The sequence below is a fragment of the Periplaneta americana genome, chromosome 5, assembly GCF_040183065.1.
Source record: "Periplaneta americana isolate PAMFEO1 chromosome 5, P.americana_PAMFEO1_priV1, whole genome shotgun sequence".
Taxonomy (NCBI): Eukaryota; Metazoa; Arthropoda; class Insecta; order Blattodea; family Blattidae; genus Periplaneta; species Periplaneta americana.
In genome coordinates this window covers 89,412,393-89,434,087 of record NC_091121.1, presented here as the reverse complement: position 1 = coordinate 89,434,087, position 21,695 = coordinate 89,412,393, and the positions used below count along the sequence as shown (strand labels likewise).

General features: G+C 35.7%; 1 protein-coding gene across 2 annotated transcripts in view; it reads left to right on the top strand.

Annotated features, from left to right (window-relative positions):
- Positions 1-17,843, top strand: part of LOC138699962 (uncharacterized) — a 377,861-nt gene extending 360,018 nt beyond the window's left edge. Inside the window, exons 6-7 of one of the 2 annotated variants that reach the window (XM_069826199.1) lie at positions 11,654-11,729; positions 15,608-17,843. In XM_069826199.1, the coding sequence (XP_069682300.1) occupies positions 11,654-11,685 (32 nt within the window). In that variant the 3' untranslated portion in view covers positions 11,686-11,729; positions 15,608-17,843. Of the gene's footprint in view, positions 1-11,649; positions 11,730-15,607 lie in introns of both variants that reach the window. The other variant, XM_069826198.1, reaches the window with a different exon arrangement.
- Positions 17,844-21,695: the final 3,852 nt, after the last annotated feature.

Genomic DNA, 21,695 nt, shown 5'->3' with positions numbered 1-21,695 from the left:
GCTACGCTATTCAGGCGGACTTCATAAAGAATACATCCACATTCAATACAGAAAATCTGAGCTTTGTGGTAGCACCAGTTTGTAACGTCATCAAACATTGAAGATTATGAAATCACGCAGAACAAATTGTTATTTCTGGAACGAAGAGGAAAATATCGGTCTGTTAATACTACACAAGAGAGTGTATATTTTAGTGAATCTTTTTTTTCCTTCTTCCGTTTTTGTTTTGTTTTAGTTTTTCAATAATGTAACCATAGGTTCGTTCTGTGTATACGGGTTTCATATTTCATAATGTTACCTAGCTGTACGCCCCATCTGCCTTGTACTGTTTGTTTAAGCACAGTAATTTCCATGGCAATCTCCTGGCAGTACAGCACGGCACACTGAACCCACTCCACACGCACTCACACACATACACAATTTCCTGTACATTTGTCACGAACATTGAAGAAACTACTTTCGTCTTTTTTCGTGTATTATTTCACTGTGATGTTTGTTTGTTTCAGACAGCATCAATATTTATACAGTTACTACAGTTTTACATATGACAGTTGACATTTCTTCGTTTAAGCTACAAACAAAGCGTTTCTGAATGTTTCATGATTAACTAAAGTACAGAAGCGGAGAAATTCTATAATAACTTGAACCACAGGTTTACGTAAAAATTACGAAGTGATTCTAACAAACAAAGAAACAGAATGTAAATTACTTCAATGAACAAAGTTTTACATTGTCTTATCAAGTAGAGTAATTCCCGGAGAGACGGCGCACCGGGAGAGATAGCGCACTGTCAGTAGCTCGGTCGTAATCCGCTAGATGGTTCTACAAAGCAGCACATGTTTTCAGTAGCTTACCAGTTCTATGTGTAGTGGCATTGTGTTCCCCGTTTGTTGTTATTCTGGCGGCTATAACTTGATATTTGAGGTAAGTGCACTGCAGAATTAGTGAAAATTTACTTTGTTGATAATTTAAGGCCCTAATTATCAGAAAAGAAGTATTAAATCATTGCCATATCAATCGCTTGTATACCCACGGGTTTCATACAACACATCTCAAGCACTGTCGACCATGTTAGTCTCCCACATCGTGCGTATGCCATGTGCGCCATCTATACCTGAGAATTGGATAGATGGCGCATAGCATTATGGGGAGTGATGGCGCGATTTTTAACTTCACATCACGCAATATAAACAAATATTCTGAACATAATTATGAATAATAAATGAATAGATTGAATGAATAATAGTATGAAATACTTAAATCGTAATATTTGATTATTCTTGGACAGAAATTGGGCATAAATAATTAAAAATTAGCAAAGTAATAAAAATTATTTAGGAAATGTATAGTAACAAAATTATAAATTTTTAAACATTTTAAACACAGTTATTAATATTTTCACTATTATTTTAATATTAATTGTTTGATTAATACCTTATCTATTCCATTTTAATGTAGGTAATCGCAGAAACGATGCCTAGAAAATACAAAAGGAAGCTTGGAGTTCCTGCACGAGGTCAGTGGGAGGAGGAAAATTTGCTTGAAGCAGTAACACGCATTACAAAAGGGGACATTGATATCAGAGAGGCTTCTAGGTATTACGGCATCCCTGAAAGTACTATTCGAAGGAGGAAAGCCTCTAACAGTTTGACCAAAACTGTTCTTGGTCCTGAAGGAGTTTTTGGGAGGGAGAATGAGAAACGGTTGGCGAAACATATCAAACGTCTTGCTTCGTCGGGGTTTGCACCAGACCAAAGATCGGTGCGACGAATGGCTTTCCAATTTGCCCAATCACTGGGTTTAAAACATCCTTTCAATATGGAAAAACAAGAGGCGGGCTATGATTGGATGATGTCATTTTTGGAACGCAACCCTGAGATTAGTCTCAGGCAGTCACAAGGACTGTCTGTTAATAGAGGTCAGGGCCTATCCCGGGAGGAAGTGAAGGGTTTCTTCGATTTATTGGAAAAGATTATGACCGAACATCGGTTGTTCGACAAACCTGCAAATATATTTAATATGGACGAGTCAGGAATTCAGATAATTAACAAAGCAGGTAAAGTTCTGACAGCAAAAGGCTCCAAAAATGTTTCTGTCCTGACCTCTGCAGAGAAGGGAGAAACTGTCACCGTCATAGCATGTAACAACGCTGAAGGGCGATTCCTTCCTCCAGTTCTTGTTATGAAAGGAACCAACTAGAAGAGAGACGTGTGTGACGGACTACCGCCAGGATCTGATGTGTTCATGAACCCTAAATCGGCCTATATAAACACTGAACTCTTCATTAGGTGGTTTAAAGAGATATTCCTAGTGAAAAAATCCCCTGGTGTGAATCTGTTAATTGTTGATGGGCATGCTTCCCATTGCACTTCCCTGGAACTTCTAGAACTTGCTGACAGAAACAATGTAGTGTTGTTGTGTTTGCCCAGCCACACTACCCATGCCTTGCAACCATTGGATAGAGCATTTTTTTTAGTCCATTGAAGCAATACTTCAATCAAGAAACTCAAGCTGCAATGAAGAACGAAGGGAAGCAGGGTCTGTCCAGATCAAAAGTGGGCTACCTCTTGGGCACCGCTTGGAAGAAAGCTGCTTCCGTAGGCAATGCGGTCAATGGTTTCAGGGCATGTGGCATATACCCTCTGAATCCCCATGCCATATCTGAACACATGTTTTGTATTGCAGATGCTACTCCGGATGAAACACAGCCTTCGTCACATTCCTCTCCAGAAACACAGAGTTCAGCATCACAAACCCCTAGGAAAACCATTGATCGTCTTTCGCATTCCACAGAAACATTTACACCAACTAAGATTCTTCAGGAAGTAAGTCCTCTTCCTAAACTGCCATCCAAAAAATCAAACATCAGAAAACAGCCTGCATCGGAACTAACTTCACCTGAAAACCTGGAGAGAAAGAAGTCTCTCTTTAGGGCAAAAGAACAAAAGGAGAAAAACAAAATTGAAAGATCCATGCAGAAAGCAAAGAAGGGTCCCGCAGAAAGGGGGAAGACGAAGCGAATTGAATATGATAGCAGTTGTGCCGGTCCTAGCAATGCTGAAGATCCACCATCATCAGACACAAACAAATGTGCAGAATGCTGGGAGAACTATTTTACTACGAAAAAGAAAGATGATTGGTTAAAGTGTATTAAGTGCGAACAATGGCTACATGAGAATTGTACAATGTATAACAATCTAGGCATGTGTAACACGTGTGGCAGAGATGATGTCAGGCAAAAAAAACTTGAAGAAACTAAAATGAACATGATTAGTATACGATTGTGTGTCAAACAAAAAAAACTTGAACCAACTAAAATGAGCATTATGATTAGTATACCATTGTGTGTATAAGTGTTTTTGTGAATAAAAAGTGTAAATCAGAATATAGAACTGAATTCCATTCTGTGCGCCATCTGTCCCATATCATGCGCCAACTCTCCCAAGCAATACGGGAGAGATAGCGCACTCCAGCACTTTTCAAAATCAAGTTTTTTATATCCTTCTGAAATACTTATGATCGCGAAACATTAATAATAAGAAAAAGCATTGCGTAAGGACACTTTAAGGAAAGAATCTTATTTTTTTCGTTTCAAAGAAGGGAGTGGGACTAAAAATTTCAAAATGTGCGCCATCTCTACTGGAGTTACTCTAAGTAGTTACCAAGTATTCTGCTAGATTCGAAGTTCACTCGTTGAATCCAGCCAAGATGGAAGGACTCCAAGGACGATAAGAAAATTTAACTAGGTTTCTTGAAACATTCATAGTGACGCTTGTAGCGAACAAGGTCGCAATTGGGGTTTTTCTCCATTTTAGGCTTATACATCATTCCGACAACATTTCTCCTTCCATAGCATTCCCCGAACGCCGGCTGGCCTAGGGACTAAATGAATGAATGAATGAACGAATGAAGTGCATTTATTGATACACACGGCCATTCGTGCTATAACTATACACAGTTTGCATTTTAAAAGAAAACAAAAGAATACTACTAATAATAAAATAGTAAATCAACAGTAACTGTTATTATTACTACCGTTACCATGAATTATCACAATTACAACTAATATAATTTCATACCAAATTTCACAAAAATAATTAAAAAAAATAAAAATACAATAAATGTAAGATGGAAGGAAAACACCATGTATTGTGGGTCCCTATCACCACGGCATGGCGCATCCTCAGGTTGCAGATAGAGCACGCGGCCTCCAGATATGGAGGGTAGCTGCGAATATATTGAATAAGCAGTCGCGGACAGCCGATAAGGGGTGGACCTCCAGTTTGGGGGTTGGGCGAAGGGCTCCCGTAAAAAAACAGCATGTTATGAATCCATACAATAAGCCTGAGAATGGTACGACCACAGTAAAGGAATAAGTGAGATGGGTAGGGAATGTAGCACGTATGGGCGAATCCACAAATGCATATACAGTGTTAGTTGGGAGACTGGAGAGAAAGACGTTTTTGGAGGCCGAGACGTAGATGGGAGGAAAGTATTAAAAAGGATTTGAGGGAGGTGGGGTATGATGGTAGAGAATGGATTAATCTTGCACAGGATAGGGACCGATGGCGGGCTTATGTGAGGGCGGCAATGAACCTGCGGATTCCTTAAAAGCTATTTGTAAGTAAGTAAGTATGGAAGGAAAACACACACACACACACACACACACACACACACACACACACACACACACACACACACACATATATATATATATATATATATATATATATATATATATATATATCGATCGTCCAGTTCAAAAGTGCGACAACTAAAAAATTGCTATTTTTTAGTGTTCCTTTCTGTGTGATTTATTTGAAACTTTCAACTGAAGATATCTCAAAAGTAGTTTTTTGAGTTGTCGCACTTTTGAACTAGACGATTGATATATATATATACAATTCAATTCAATTGCTTATTAAGGTTGCAATAAATAATCCAAACTATAAATATAAATGTAAGATATAAAATAACATATACACACGCAATAAAAAACAAATAGAAAAAACACAATAAATACAAACAGAACATTATCCCCTAATTAGCTTATTTGCTGTGTTAATATTACCCATTGCAACACTAATAAATAACTCATTCCCTTATTTCCACGGTCCCCTCCCCCTCAGCCAGTTCCACCTACAGTTGCCGAACCTTTGCCATAAATGTTCCCACATTCTCACAGAATTTAGCGTTATTTAATATATCGTATGTTGCCAAGTGCTCCCTGCTAGGTGTAATGAAGGTCTCTGTCAGTAATCGTTTCTTCAGAGCTTTTGTGGCTTCACACTCCGATAAAATGTCATGTCTCGCCTCTACTGCAAAGAGGACATATTTCCTCCTCCTCTTCGTTGACGATTTTAAGTGCTCCTAGGGACTAGTAGAGTTGTCTGCTTGAAACCTGGATACACAGCGAACCTTAGTGTAGTCAGCCTATGTTGTTTTGAGAATGTGCCGAGTTAAAGAATTAGCGCAATAGATCTTGAAAGGTCGCAGTGCTGGATCTTGTTTGAACTGTAAGTGCATAACTGTGTCTAGGTCTGTATCGGGATGGATAACATTATTTTCGAGTATCTGTTTTTAAACATGTTACTAAGTTATACCAATGTTGGTAAAAAAATACTTTAACTATAATATTCTTCTATTTTTCACGTACAGGTTGAACAGTAATTAAAATCATTAATTTCTGGGGGTTATTCTTTGAGATATTTCACATACAAAGTTAATACAATTTTTCTCGCTAATGGCTTCCTTTTTGAGATAAAAATTATTTCATATGACATATTTCATAGCGTGTTTTGGGAAAGAGAATGATTTAATTCCAAACATGATGAGTCTATTTAAGAAAGCAGTGTAGTATGGAGAGAAATGATTGAAACAATTTTATTTTTGCCCTTCAAATACGCAGAACTTTCATTCGAACAAATATAACTTTTCGTTTTGCAAAGAAAGTTTACAATATAACATATCTTCAGATCAAATTTATAGACATTTAAAGGACAAAACTAAAATTCTTTCCATCATTTATTACCATAATACACTGCTCTCTGAAATTGACTAAGCATATCGGTAATTAAATCAACAGCTATGAAATTCTTCATATAAAACAATTTTTGTCTCAAAAAGGAAGCAAAAACGAGTAAAATTGTATTAAATAAATTGTATCAAAAATAACCCCCTGAAATTAATGACACTACTTATGGTTCACCCTATAATATGTATTTGAACGTTTTCTAAATTCTTTTGAGCAGACCATATCCCATATTTGTCGATTAAAGTATGTCTAGGCGTACATTTACAACATACAGTATATTGCATAAAATATAGATCACTACTTCAATTTGTAACTTTCTTACTGTAGCTCGTATTTTATTTCATGACGTTTTAAAATGCATAATTTATCCACTCGTGTGCGAGTGCAATGATTCAAGTTTTGTCTGGAGGTCTCTAACAAGGATAGCGTTCTTTTATGTTCAGCAATTCTCGGGGAAGACAACTTCACTTTCCTGCCGGATGAAGCCATGTTAAGGATTCATCGCCCTTCGCGGGTTTGAGCTAGCTGAATAACATGGAGGATGTTACAGTTTCTTCGACGAATATTTAACTATGCATAGTAAAATTCTTTAAATGAAATAGTATCACTGTGGACAGTGTTTATATACTCATCAGAGAGCTGCAGAACAGCGCTTAGAACAGGTTTATATTCGACCGATGGCAGAACAATCGGCGAGGTTGAGCATCCAACCGAATATCAGACTTTCAAGCGGTTGCGCCTGATTTGCTGGCTAGACAGAACCACAGCTATATAAGACAGAGCCCCAAGCGCACTTCACCATACAGGAATTCTGATGACATTTTCTAAATACACAAATGGAAAAACAATTGAAGGAAATTACTTTTCCTAATTAAAAAATGTGTTAGCTTGAAATAGGGTTATAACTGATTGTACACTTTGGTACATTTAACTTCATAAATATATAATTCAGACCGGTAACAAAAAGGTAATAAGCGTAATGCATAGATGAAATAAACAAATACAGGAATAAAATAAATTATAATTACTTACAAAATAGAAGAGCAAATAAGTACACACTATTGTAACGTACATATTTTAAACTCAAAATGCGTAGGCTACGTCTGAAAGAGTAGTTGTTAATATATAGCCTGTGTCTTTAGTTATTCTAAGTGGATGTATTATTATTTAAAAGGAGATAAAATGTTATTAACAAAAATGAAAGCACTCTCAAGCTCTAAAGATTGTAGCTTCATGATGCGTGCTGTTTCAATATCTAAATGATGAATGAATGAATGAATCAATCAATAATAAATAAATAAATAAATAAATAAATAAATAAATAAATAAATAAATAAATAAATAAATAAATAAATTAATTAATTAATTAATGGGGAGAAAGGAGAAAACATCAATTGAAAGATATACGATGATTATCGCGTCCATGCAACGATTCTTGGAACTCCTGGATGGCTCAATATTATCTGTCTTTCATGATCCAGAGCCGTCCACCAGAGAAAGACTATGACATTCGTTAAACCGAACATTGGACCACTCCGCCAGACGGAAGAGCTTTGCATACTGTCTATAGCGCCAAGCATTCAGTAGCAATATATCATTTCTATTTTTCGTAACAGGTTGTGCACGACTCTAATACTCACATCCAATTATTTGTTGTCACATATGACCTAGAGGGTGGCGTGAGAGAGTCAACACTGTCTGTGGACAGTCACGACGCTTGTGCAGTGCATGTGTATGTCTCAATTTTCGTGTATTAATAAACGAGACGGCATGCAAGGGCAATATAATATTCCGACAATAAAACTAATGCTGATACACGAAACAGGAACGACAAAAATCCAAATTATACTGTGTATTAACACGTCACATTTCAGACATTCCTATACAGAGTTTTGGATTTAATAATGACAAGGAAGAAATAAACATGTCAGCTTTGTCGCATGTTTATAGTATTCATAGTTTAAAGAACAAAAAATTAAGCTGTCTGCATTGTAGACTTTTAATTAACTTTCACATTCTGGCATCCATATGCGTTTAGAATTAGCTATTCCAGGTTGAATAATTGATATTTTAAGCAAATGTTTTTCCGAGTCTCACAACACCATTAATTTATCATTCTATGAAGAAGAAAAGATGATTTTGTAGGCTAATGCTACAAAAACCGATTTCGAAATTTTCGCTCAAATACAAGTTTTCTGCATCATTGTTACCGATAAGCTGGTCATGATAGTCATGCCCAGCCGGGGCAGATCTAGCCTTCAGTCGAGGTGCAACAGTGACGTAGAATCTAGAGAATACCATGCAGGCACACACATAAAAGATATTCTACGTCACAGCTGGGCATGCCTGGTTTAGAGTATGCAGTGTAGACCTATCTGTCTAGACAGGGTGATTCAAGACCTCTGCAACAAACTCTGTAGATCGATAGATCTCGTAATGAGGATCATTTTTCTTGAAACAACCCATGTTCTCCGATGCCTCGTTTAGGAGCAAAGACAGGTTTTAGTGACATTAACAGTTCTGAAATGACTTATTTTTCAAATATGTTTGCTGACAAATTACAGGTGTTCAAAGTGCCTACCGTGAACGTGATTACATTCATTACCATCGTCGTAGAAGTAGTTATCGGCCTGTGTCGAATTTGACCACAAGAAGCTAATACTCACATAGTCGGTTCCTCTCTGGTGTTAATTCGAGTGGTGTATTACTTCACATGTATCAAAAGAAGAAAAACACAAAATTAAGAGTGTGAAGTCGGGTGATCACTCTGGCTACATAAGAGGTCCGGCTCTCCAGATCCATTGATCCCTGTAGATGTTGTTCAGATGTGCTCGTGCAACCAGATTGGAGTTGGGACGTTATATTGAATCACATGTCCCCTCACATCGTTAAGGGTACATCCTCCATGAGCAGCGGAGACGTGTTCCGAAGAGCGCTCCATTCAAACGGGGCATTAAAATGACACGACACTTGCAACCTGTCTGCATGGATACTTGAAGAAATAAATGAATAATTTATTTCATAATTAACTGTAAATGTCACTAAAACACGTCTTTTTCCGATGTCGCGTAGTTCCTACACCAGGCATCGGAGAACACGGGTTGTTTTACGAAAAATGATTCTCATTAAGAGATTTATCGATCCACAGATTTTGTTACAGAGATCCTATATCACCCTGTATATAGGGAGGGATTTGTACTAAATTATTGGACATATTTTGTAAAAATTTTGTATTCATATGTAAATTGATTCGAGAATGTTTCAAATGATAAATAGTGAGTTGAAATAAAACATTAATAAGACTTCGATTGAAATCTATAAGTGTAAAATGACCAAGAACTCCAAAGTTCTCGTACCGTTTTCTTAATTTGTTTCTTGCCTAAAATGAAGAGATAAATTTAAAAGAACGGTTTATTAGATCCTCAAATCCCAAAGTATTGGAAAAAATATTATTCATGAATAATTATCGTTGTTTCTCCTTACGAACTATCTTAAATTTACAACGGTGACCCAGTATGGAAAACCGGCGATTCCTCCGCAGTTAACAGATTTTACACTAGGTTTTAGTGGACGAATGAAGAACGATGGTAAAGGATGAGAATGAAAACCGAAAGGATTTGTTCGGAGTCTTATAATAAACCCTAGAATTTTAATATTTCAGGCTGCACGTCCAACATTTTAACTGACGTTACACTGATGTCTCTACAAACTTGCCTTCCTGTTGTTTATCCATTAAATAGTTGTGTTAATGTTATTTTTATTGTAGTAACGTATGTTATTTGTTGGTGGTATTTGACTTGTTCTGCTTATTGATAAAACACTGGTATAATCAGTCACATATATGCAACTTTAATTTTATTCTTGATTTCTAGAAGAACTGAATATCGTCGTTGTTCCTGCAATAAGTTCTATGTGACATATTTATCGATTTTCAGATTTTTGGTCTATTAAATAACTTTAATAGTGATACACCAAATAATAAAATCTCCTATATGTAATTATATTTCTTTCTTTCGAAAATGTAACAATTCACAATCTCCTATGCACGGCTACCACAGAATGAATAAATAATATTTTTTCTTCTTACACAGAAATGTTATATTTTGCACATAGGAGTTATTGCAGGAACAACGACGATAAACAATATAAAATAATATTATTGATTTGTCCCACTACGGTGACTCAGAAGTAGAGCGCTGAGCTTATGTCAGGGAGCCCTGGTTCAAATCGCGGTCCATCCAGAATTTCTGACTTTTTTTTTTTAGGAAGCCCGTGATCTAGACAATGCTACACAGGAAATTTTTAGGGGTAATTCGGTTTCCATATGACATCATAACATTTCTTCATTATTATAATTCATTACTTGGGTATTGTAGATCCACCGACTTAGTGCACTCTGGATTGTCTCGGTACTATCGACATCTATGAACTACTCATGGAATCGGAGCTAATAACGACGAATTAAGGACCCCGTAATTGAACGAAAATTATTGAGTAGTTTGTCATGTGATTTTAAATAATAATAATAATAATAATAATAATAATAATAATAATAATAATAATAATAATAATAATACTTTATTGTTAGAACAAAGTTGATTTTTTTATACAGAGTGTTTCCGAGGTGGTGTTACGAACTTTCAGGGATGATGGCGAAGGGCACATGTATCAATTTGAGATGAGGAACCATGGTCCGGAAATGACTGAGTCGAAAGTTATAAGGAAAAATAGTTGTGTTGAAATGGAATTGTAATTTTGCACCACGTGCCCTCCTTCCTTTAACCTTTGGAACAGTCGTGGAAAGATGGTATGGGCCGGATGTCTCCTACGTGGGTACTTGCCCCGACACAATCTGTGAGCTTGTCTACTGTTCCCATTGGCTCGTCCGTATTCGAAAATCAGGTCTGCTTATTCCGCTCTCGTGTACTCCTCCATTTCACTAGGACTGATCGACTGGACACTGCAACTTGTACACGTACACTGCTGTCTATAGACGTGCATATCAGAACCGACCATGTCCGTTACACATTACGCCGTCTGCATTGCTTTAGTGTAGTTTCCTGTCCCCACCCCTCAGACAGCGCACTCAATGGAATACTGTAAGTAGACAACGTAAACAACGTCAGATGAATACAGTATGTGTAAGATGTACAGATAAATACACAGAGGAATAAAATTATTTCATTTCCACAAAATTACTTTTGCTTGTAACTTTCGGCTCGGTCATTTCCGGACAAGGTTTCCTTATCTCAAATTGATACATGAGCCCTTCGCCTCCATCCCTGAAAGTTTGTAACGCCACCTCTGAAACATCCTGTGTAAGAACTCTCTAGTACCACAGAAAGAGTAAGTTACATACTCGTGCTCAGGGGGCATTCTACATAAGTTAATGTTAAGACATAAATAAATAATGGATTATTTTTCTAAGCTGATTTGCGATGACTGCTACCTAAGTGAAGATTTACTGTTACTTATGTTCGTCGTGAAATTTGTAGCATTTGTATGAACCACCAATTTCACTCCACGACTGAAATACTCAGCATTTAAACCATATCCCTGCAAGATAAATCAGACACAGAATCCATGTTCACAATTATTTCATTCCTCTGTTACAGACAGCCGGACGGCGTATGGCTATAGTTGGACGCTGACACTGCTATCTCTCTTCCTGTGTACATACAGAGGCGTTGCGTAGGTGAGTGGCTTATAATTACTCAGAATTTCTGAAGTAAAAGCTGTATACATGGTGATTCACAAGGATGTACCGCCATTTACGGAGCTTATTTCCAAAGACATTCTGACCAAAAATGTTACATGAACATGTGTCCTAATCTCAATATTTTCAGAGTTACACTAATTTGAAGTTATGTGCAAATACAATTGAATCTTCTAGATTCAAAACCCGCAAAAGACAATTTTGTTCATAATTGAGTTATGCCTACATATTACTTGCTAAGAATGTATTCTAATAAAAACACCACTAAATTTAAAGCAAGAGGTTTGTTAAAAGTCATTGTTAGGTTGAAAATTCGCTATATTTGGAACCAGTTACTGTCAAAATCCCTTAATTTGTGAAAGTGGATATAGGGGATTTTGAATCTATAGAATTCAATTTATTCTTTAATTTTAAGGATAAAAGAATATTTCACATAAGGAATGAACTATTCAGGAGTATAATTTATTTAATTAGCTAATATTCTGAAGCTAAATATGTGTTGTGAATTTCATAGTTCCTTCGTACGGAATACTTTTTCGATTTTTAACTACAAAATTATATTTTTCTTACGCATTTATCACTACAATTGTTACAAATCACGCCGCACTTGTAAATTCTTCAAGACTGTACATTAGGATGCATAATTAAACTGTGAAGAATCAAGTTCCTAAAGTCGTATGATTTGTAACAATTTTGTGACAAGTGCGTAAGAATAATGTAATTTTTAGTTAAACACTGAAAACAAATCTGTACAGAGCAATTAACAACAAATTTTTAGCTTAAGAACACTAACCAATTAAAGAAATAATACTTCTGAATAGTTTATCCTCTAATTGTAATATTCTTTTACCCTTAAAACAAAAGAAAAATGAAATTTTATTTATAACTTCAAATAAGTGTAACTCTGAAAATATTGAGATTAGGACAAATGTTTAGATGACATTTTTTGCTCAGAATGTCTTAGGAATTAAGCTCCGTAAATGGGGGTAAATCGTCGTAAATCACCTTGTATAATGTTTTCGTTATAGGATACGGTGATTTAGGACCTCTGCATCAAACTAGGAGAGATGATAGTTCTCGCATGGAGAAGCAATTATTGTCAGACATCCCATTTTCTCTTACGTGTCGTTTAGGAGATACGCAATCCTGTCTAAAATGCATCACTGCGTGTATTGCTTGAGTGGCAATGTTTACAATATTCAACTGAGCTACGCCCCCTTTCCCTCGTTCCTAATAGTAAGTCTGTTTACACTAAGGGTACGTGCACGTTGGAGCGACGATAAACGATAAAAGAAGCAGCGATGCTATATCAGAGAGAATTGAAGCATGCATTATCATTGAGGTGTGCATATTTGAGTAACGATAAAAGCGAAGATACACGATAAAAGCGACGAAAACCAAAGTTTCATTTTCTTCGCTCTTGTCGTTCATATGATCTCTGATTAAGATAATATTAATCTGTATAACTACCGGTGGTTATCAATATATCCGAATATTAATCGATTTATTATTATTTCGGCTTATTAAATGTATTATTGTAGATAGTGACAAATTGATCAGTTGTGTATTTATTCGTCATATGTTATGTGATCACAAGAACCAATCACAACAGAACGAATTTATACTATCTTTGGGATGAGAAACGGGTTCAATTTTGTACGTATTTAAGTTACATTAACCTTGAACTTAGCAGCTGATATTTCCTATATATCTTCTTTCATTAAGTGGATGAATAGAATATCTTCTACTGGTGAATCAAAATGTTCCCTTCCCCGTCCTCGTTGCTCCTATATGAAAACTTGATTTTTTGGTAATACCAACGAGTCGCTAGATTATTTCTCTTATCGTTTATCGTTGCTCCAACGTGTACATACCCTAAGCTAATAACAAAATTTTTGAAGCTGACAACATTGTAATTTGTTATGATCGGATTGACATATTCCCCTAACGTTCATCCTTATCTGCTGTGTCTTTTTTGACGAGGTCATAGTCGAGGTTAGAGATTAGAGTACATACAGTGGATTAGCTGAGCAGCTGAACGGAGCAGCTTACCTTTAGAACATAATGCCACTGCTCGTGGAGATGCGAAGGGACGACGGAGCTCTGACGCACTCCACTCTTACTGTGCAACCACATCTCAACATCACCTATGGGGAGCGATAAATAGGAAGAGGGGACCCATTGCATGACCAGCGCGATCGCCCAACTTAACTCCCCTTGATTTTTCCTTTGGAGACCTGTGAAGAGTGTGGTGTATATCAATTCAGTTTACACCTGAGAGCAACTGATTTAGCGGATAAACGCTGCTTCTGGCCCACTTTACCAGAGATTCTTCATATTGGAGAGAGTTTTCTTTATTTTGTTATTTTAGGACCCTTTATAAGCTGTGATAGTTATGTAGTGCCTGAGAGAGATGAAGTGATAATGCCAGCGAAATAAGTCCGGAATCCAATGCCGAAAGTTTCTCTTAATAGGTTAGGGAAAGCCACGGAAAAAATGTCAATCAGATAATTTGTCCCAATCAGGATATGAATTCGAGCCTGCTCGTTTCACTGTCAGTCAGACTAACCGTTACTCCACAGCGGTACATTGGAGAGAGTTCCATTGTCAGTGTTACAAAGATGTCATGAATGCAATGCGGTTCAGAGTGAAAATTTCAAACATCTGCTGCAAACGGTATACAAAATTGTAAACTGTACTTTAACACCTGCTGTAAATTGCATTGGAGTAAATTAAAAAATGTATTGCGTCATAACCTAATATCACGTAACTTCTAAACAACGCGTTGGAGAAAATTGGTTGTCTGAGAAAATATGCGAAATCCATCAATCCTTAGAGTCTTATGCAGAGGCCCTGAATAATCATGTAGCTATATTTGAAATATTATTACAAACGCTTCTTCTTAAGTGGGTACCGTTCCGTTGTGAGTTTTTGTAAAAGTTCTCTGCTCAAGACGCTAGTGGCTCCTTGTAGCTGTAAAAATTAATTACAGTTTACAGGGAACGTTCGTTTTCACGTACGGGATTATTTTTACCTTTACGTTGTGATTGATTTTCCAGTTTGTCTTTTAGAAAAGATAGCAGTTACGGGAAATACATAGTATCGGCAGTACTCCATTTAGGTATTCTTATTTTCATCATTTAAATATGTTGTTTGCACTTTTAATAGCTTTGAATTAGACACATTGCAATCTTTGTGTTCATGAAATATAAGGTGCGGTATAGTATTCACATAATTGTAGCGCTCTGCACTGGTTGTAAACCTAAGTGGATCTCGGTGTATAAAGGTCACTTTCGTAGATTCAAAATTTTGCATCGAATATGAATAGTGTAGGCGTATTTATTCATTATCACTTTGTTTTAACTAGAGGCTGGTATCTTCTAACAGATATTTTATATGTATTCATATAATATTATGACAAGTAAAAGTCGACCAAGAGCTGCTCTTGGTCGCGTCTTCAATTCCTGCTTGAGCAGACTACATTTTCCTGTTAAATAACTTTATGCATAGCTTAATTAACCCTTTCCTCTCTAATGATTTCATTTGGAATCACTAATATTTTGTAATCTCTGACTCATATTATTTGTCTGATATGCCAGTTGGTATCTTCAGAAGTAGTTTCGTTCTTTATCGATAGATTGTAGCACCCGCCAGTTCCTTGGCCAGCTGTTATTAGAAAGAGGATTGCTTCGTTTTTTTTTTTTTTTGTTTCTCCATAGTGTCTCTATGAAAATAATTCAGGTCAGAAAGGGTCAATCTTGTGTTTTTTTAACTATTCTCTTCCAATGACAACTTTTCCAAACCTATCCTTATGTGTTGTACTGTACATTATATAAAGTATTTTCTTACTTTTGCAGGGAAACGCCAACATGTTTAGCGAACAACGACCGACACTGCACAGAGACAAACTGGAAAGAGGCGTTCACTTTCCCGCTTATCTGCCTATTGAAGAACGTAAAACGACATTTGAAGAAGCCACCAGTGACTGATAACTAACCGATGAAACCGAACTATGCAACGGGCAAATGAACGCTTTTGAAATTATGCAAACAAGATGTGCACGTTATTACTGTCACCAAGTGACGTGAATTAAAACAGGGTAATTAAAATAAACTGTTGCCAAAAGACATAAGAAAATACAATGTTAATTATTAATATTACAGATTTGTTAGTGTTTATTAGATGTGATGTGATTTGAATGCATTTTTATGGCCGGACTTGTTGATACAGCATATCCTGTTGTTCCTTTTTCTCTGTGTTGTCACTACCAAAAAGTACTGTTAACCATCTCAATAACCCCAACATATATCACATAGTTTGTAAACAATATGTTACGACGAAAATTAACGGAATTTTATTATATATTAAAATCCTCTTTTCGGGGAGATATTTCTGTAAAACTTAAAGTAATAATTGTATTGCACTATTATATTATTTCCGTTGGATTTATAATGAACAGAAGTATTTAACTTTGAAGTGAATGCGTTATATAAACCGATAATTTATGGAGAAAAAGAAAACCATCATCACAAATTTTTAATTTTTAACTTGTCTTGGCTATGTTATATCAGATAATTGCGTAGCCTCATTGTTCTTGGCTAGAATTGTAGCTTTCAGTTACAATATTAATCGAATTAAAAAAATAAGGAAAAATTCACAGGAACTAATATCCATATTACAAACACGCTACTACAATAATTGTTGTATAACAAGCAACTGAAAGTATATTTTGAGCAGCTTTTAATGTCTGTGTAACCTCTTTTTTATTCTAGCATTCCGTTTTAAGAATTTTTAGTAAAATTATTTGAAAGCTAATTTGCCAAACTGTCCATAATATGATATAGTTCGAACTCAAGAAACCTTTTCTAATTCAATAACCATTAGCTTCTATACATATAATATTTATTTCTTTACTGTGGTATTCAATTTCAGAAATTTCCTACGAAATGAAAAAGAAAATGACTCAAAACATCAAGTTCGCCGAAGTACCTCAAAGTCAAACGGACGAAATATTATATAGCTATGAAGTTGAGAAAATTGTATATTTTATTTAATATAAATGTGCAACCCATCTTAGAATTCTAACATTCAGTTACAAAAATTTTAATACTCGTCAAAATTCAAACTATCACACTATAACATACCGATTACAAATTCACTTGTAAAGAGATAAGAACTGCAAAAAAAGTATTTTATTTTGTAGTTAGCGTCTATCTTACTTTTTTATTTTATTTCAATCCGCATTTGCAAGGATTTTGTTTAATAACTAATTTAAAAAATAAATGTTCTAAAGTAGCTATCATAAAATCGGATTCGAAAGTCTTTTCCAACTCACTAATTTCTCAGATCTAACCTCTACTTAAGAAGTTGTGTCCTAAAATAATACTTGCATTTCAAATGGAGTTGCTAAACATTCAATATTTTAAAACATGGAATCGAAGTTTCCTCTATTTCAACTAACATTAGTGCTGTGTAACCTTTTTTCTTCATGCATTATTGAAGTGTAAGAGGCTGAAAAGTTACGTAACATAAAACAGCATCGAAATTTCCCAACAATGGGAAAGAAAGGAAAAAAAAAGACGATAAGTTCACATCTACACCGAATCGATAGGCATGACATCTGGTTAGGGCTGGATGAATTAATGATCTTGTCTGTCTGCTTCTTCACGGAAGTGGAACGTCGTCGACTGTAATGCGTTATACACGAGTTGTGCAGTCCGTACTGTGTGGTCAGGCAGACAAATGACGTCACACGAGGAAACTGTCTTATACTGCTGCCTAATCGCGCCGTACGTGTTTTCAGACTGCCTTTCGTAAAGTGCCCATGAGCGGAGAAGTTGAGAAATGGAATATGTTAAAAATGTAATCAGAAAATGAGATTTTAACATTAGTGAAATATGAATTATAACTTGTATATGAGTGTGAATGAATTTTGTAAGAATGAAAAATGTTTTATTTTTAAACGGAGATGTTTATTACCTCAACAAACTCTTCACTTATTCTTAGGAGACAACCACAACCTCCTGACTTTTACAATGAAGATACTGAGCTGAGTAAACCCAAACTTCTCACTTTGTCATACGCATTAAGTTTCCAGACAAATTTAAATAATAATAATAACACTGGTCAACAAAATTAAACATATTTTTTGTTCAAAGATAAAGAATGGGTGATTCTTACAGCATTTTTCGTGCTGATTTCAAATATGTTTTCAAAATTCTTCTATCACTCAGGGTTTTTAAGTAATTATTTACAAGTTAATTAAAATTTTTCTAGTATTGATACCTTGTAACATCTTCCCTAAATTATTTACCTAAAATGTTTGTGAAATAGATTTTAGGCTATACTTGGCTTGGAAAACATTTCTTTTGAGTGTCCAACAGTAGTCTGCCGGAATATTTGGGCTCCTTTTTTCCTGGTAGCGTCATTCCATTTCAGAAAAATATTGATGAAAACGCTCACCACGTTCGTCGGTCACTATCCGAAGGTTTTGAGGAAAGAAAAAATAGATGAGAATCCAAGAAGTTATTTTCAGAGGCATATTACAACCCATCACGTTATAGATCTGAATCAGCTCGCTGACAAGTTCTCTGTAATCTTCTGATCTGTAGTTCCTAGAAAGTACCGGTATGTTTAATGATCCTTAGGTTGCCGACATATTATTGGAACTAGAAAAGGCATATGATGGGATCCTTTCAGCTAATCAGTTAATAGAATTACATGGAATATAACAGATTTCAGGGGCCCAGTTCCAGTCCTAATCCATTTTGCAATCAAAACACTCGTAAGTTTTAACTAGTGTAGTAAAAATTCGCCTGTGTGCTTTCAGAGTTAACTAACCATAACTAACTTACTAGCTTTTAAGGAACCCAGATGTTCATTGCCGCCCTCACAAAAGCCTGCCATTGGTCCCTACTCTGAGCGAGATTAATCCATTCTTTATCATCATATCCCACCTTCCTCAAAACCATTTTATATTATCTTCCCATCTACGTCTTGGCCTCCCTAAAGGTCTTTTTCCCTCCGGCCTCCCAACTAACACTACAGAAAGTGTGGGTTCGGGTATAAATGGCTCAGGAGTGCGTATTTCAATTTCGTCCCGATCATTTCTATTTGGACTATGTATATTTAGTAGTTGTCCAAAATGTTAACTAACCGTAAACATAACAAAAAATTATGCTATTTATACAACATTTTGAGGCATGTTTCACTTTATAAGACACTTTTACCACACTTAAAATTAGGACAAGGAAAACATGGGTTAACAAACTTGTTTCATGAATGTAAGTTCAAACTCAACTGAGAATTATTAATACTAGCTCTTACAATCTTATGAGGAATAAAATATATTTTCAAAAATTGTGACTTCACAGGCAACAATGATCTAACGTTATAGGTCGATAGTTAAAGAAAAAAATGAAATATTTGAAATATTTTCTTTCCGTTAGCATGTTAAGGACTGTATAAACAATAAAAATAACTCAATTTTTCTAAAATTACAAAAAAAAAAAAAAAGTGGTCGGTAGAAACATTCTGACGTCATTTTTGGAATCAGCAGATGAAATTACATAATGAACAGGAGAAATTTTACATTTAAGAAAATCGCTGTTGACTAGTGTAATCATTGTCATCTTCATCACTACCTTCAAGAGTGATCAAGAAACGTCCTAATAATACTGGGATCCGCTCTGCTGGGATTGTAAATAATCTGTCCATTCTCTCTTTGGGTGAGCTGCTGCTCTCTGTCCACAGAATATACATAAATAAGTGTACACATACGCGCGAACACACACGTATTCATTCAGACGTCCAAACATTCATATATGTATACATTCACATATAATTCATACATTAAATAAACATACATGTTCTCTAAAATCAGCTTTACGTTTGAGAAAATTAGTTTCCATGCCAAGTCCTTCTGAATACAATATTCTAAAACCGTTAGTCGCAACTGATCCCAAATATGGGTAAGTATCAACACTGACCAAAGAATTAAATACGTTTCTAGTCAGAATTATTAATGTAGCGAAAATAATGTGTGTTCCCAAACATTGATTTCATTCATTTAGTATTCTGCCCAAGGGCAGGTCTTTCACTGCAAACCAAGCTTTCTCCAGTCTTTCCTATTTTCTATCTTCCTCCTATTCTCTGTTTATTATCCATGTATCTTAATGTCGTCTATGATCTGATAACTTCTTCTAACCAGAACTATTCTCCCATTCACCATTTCTTCCAGTGCATTCTTCAGTAGGCAGTTTCTTCTCAGCTAGTGACCGAAGTAATTCCTTTTTCTCTTCCTGATCAGTTTCAGTATCATTCTTTCTTCACCCACTCTTTCCAACACAGCTTCATTTCATATATATTCTCTGTCCTTCACACGTTCCATTTTTCTCCATATCACATTTCAAATGCTTCTATTCGCTTCTCTTCACTTCGTCGTAATGTCCATGTTCCTGACCCATACAATCCCACACTTCATACAAAACACTTCACTAGTCTCTTCCTTAGTTCTTTTTCCAGAGGTCCGCAGAAAAGTCTCCTTTTTATATTAAAAGCTCCCTTGGCCATTGCTATCCTCCGTTTAACCTGGCACGAGCTTATGTTACTGTTTATAGTACATCCCAAGTATTTGAAGCTGTCCACTGGCTCTACTGCCTCATTTAGAATTCCCAAGTTTACTTTCTGCATTTTTCTTCCTATGACCTGCTCTTAGTCTTATTTGCATTTATACTCATACCACACTGCTCAGAGCTGTCATTTAGCTCTAGTAGTACATCCTTTAGTATCATTTCCTCTTCTGCTAACAACTCCATAACATCAGCAAATCTTATTCACTTATATAATTTGTCTCATTTAAATTACACACTTGTAACACTTTGTCTTACTTAGGAATAAACTTATGACAACTTTCATGTGTTAAAATGAAAACCTAAGTTGTAAATTACCTAGTTTATTAGTACAGTGGACTCTCCTAAGTTCGACAGAACAGAATTGAAAGTTCGGTCCAATAAGGGTAGTGGGTGTGGCAGGTGAAATGAATACAAATTTTTATTGGTTATCCATCTACGAATGCATTTTTTGCTCGCCCCGAGACTTGTGTATGCGCTTCTAGTACCACAGTGGGTTTTGACAGTCACAAACGGCACAATTCTCAAATAGAAAAAGAAGAGTTCATTAATTTAAAATCAGTGATCAATATGGATGTCCTAATCAATAAAATATTCTGTTTTCCTTTAACAAAAGTATCACTACAAGACACAGGACCAATTTCCATTCAAAAGGCAAACCCATTTCTTAGTGCCCGTATACCGGCGTGTCTAATTCTCCTACGTAAGCAGTCGAACTATAGGATGTCGAACTTGATTTCTGTCGAACTTAAGAGCTTCCACTTCACATATCCAACTGAAGAATCAGAAATTGAACACACTACAACAGTATGAAATATACAGACATATAAAACACACCAATAACACATCCTCAGTACATAATAATTTTCAGAACACACACCCTATTTGACTCCACACTACCAAACACAAACGCATCCCCCAGTAAAACAACTGAAGAAACGGGAAGAATCAAGGACCTCACTTGTTCTGAAGATGGCTGGTACGAAGTTGAAACTAGTTAACCAGGTAATCTACAACTTAGTTTTAAATTTTAACATATGAAAGATCTCATTATAACCATATTCCTAAGAATATATTCTTTTAGGAAGAATTTAATGCTTATACAAGCTTCTATAAAATTGATATGCTGATCTGCTTGTTGCGTTGGAGGGCACCCATGAAATTTTCCACTAAACAATAATAATCCAAAGAAAATTATCATTCACCTGCAATTTCACATGAGAGTGAATACGATGGAAAAGGAACAGTCACAAGAAACATGGCCGGAACTCGGAAATGAGAATACGGATGTTAAATTATTACATTTTTTAGGTTT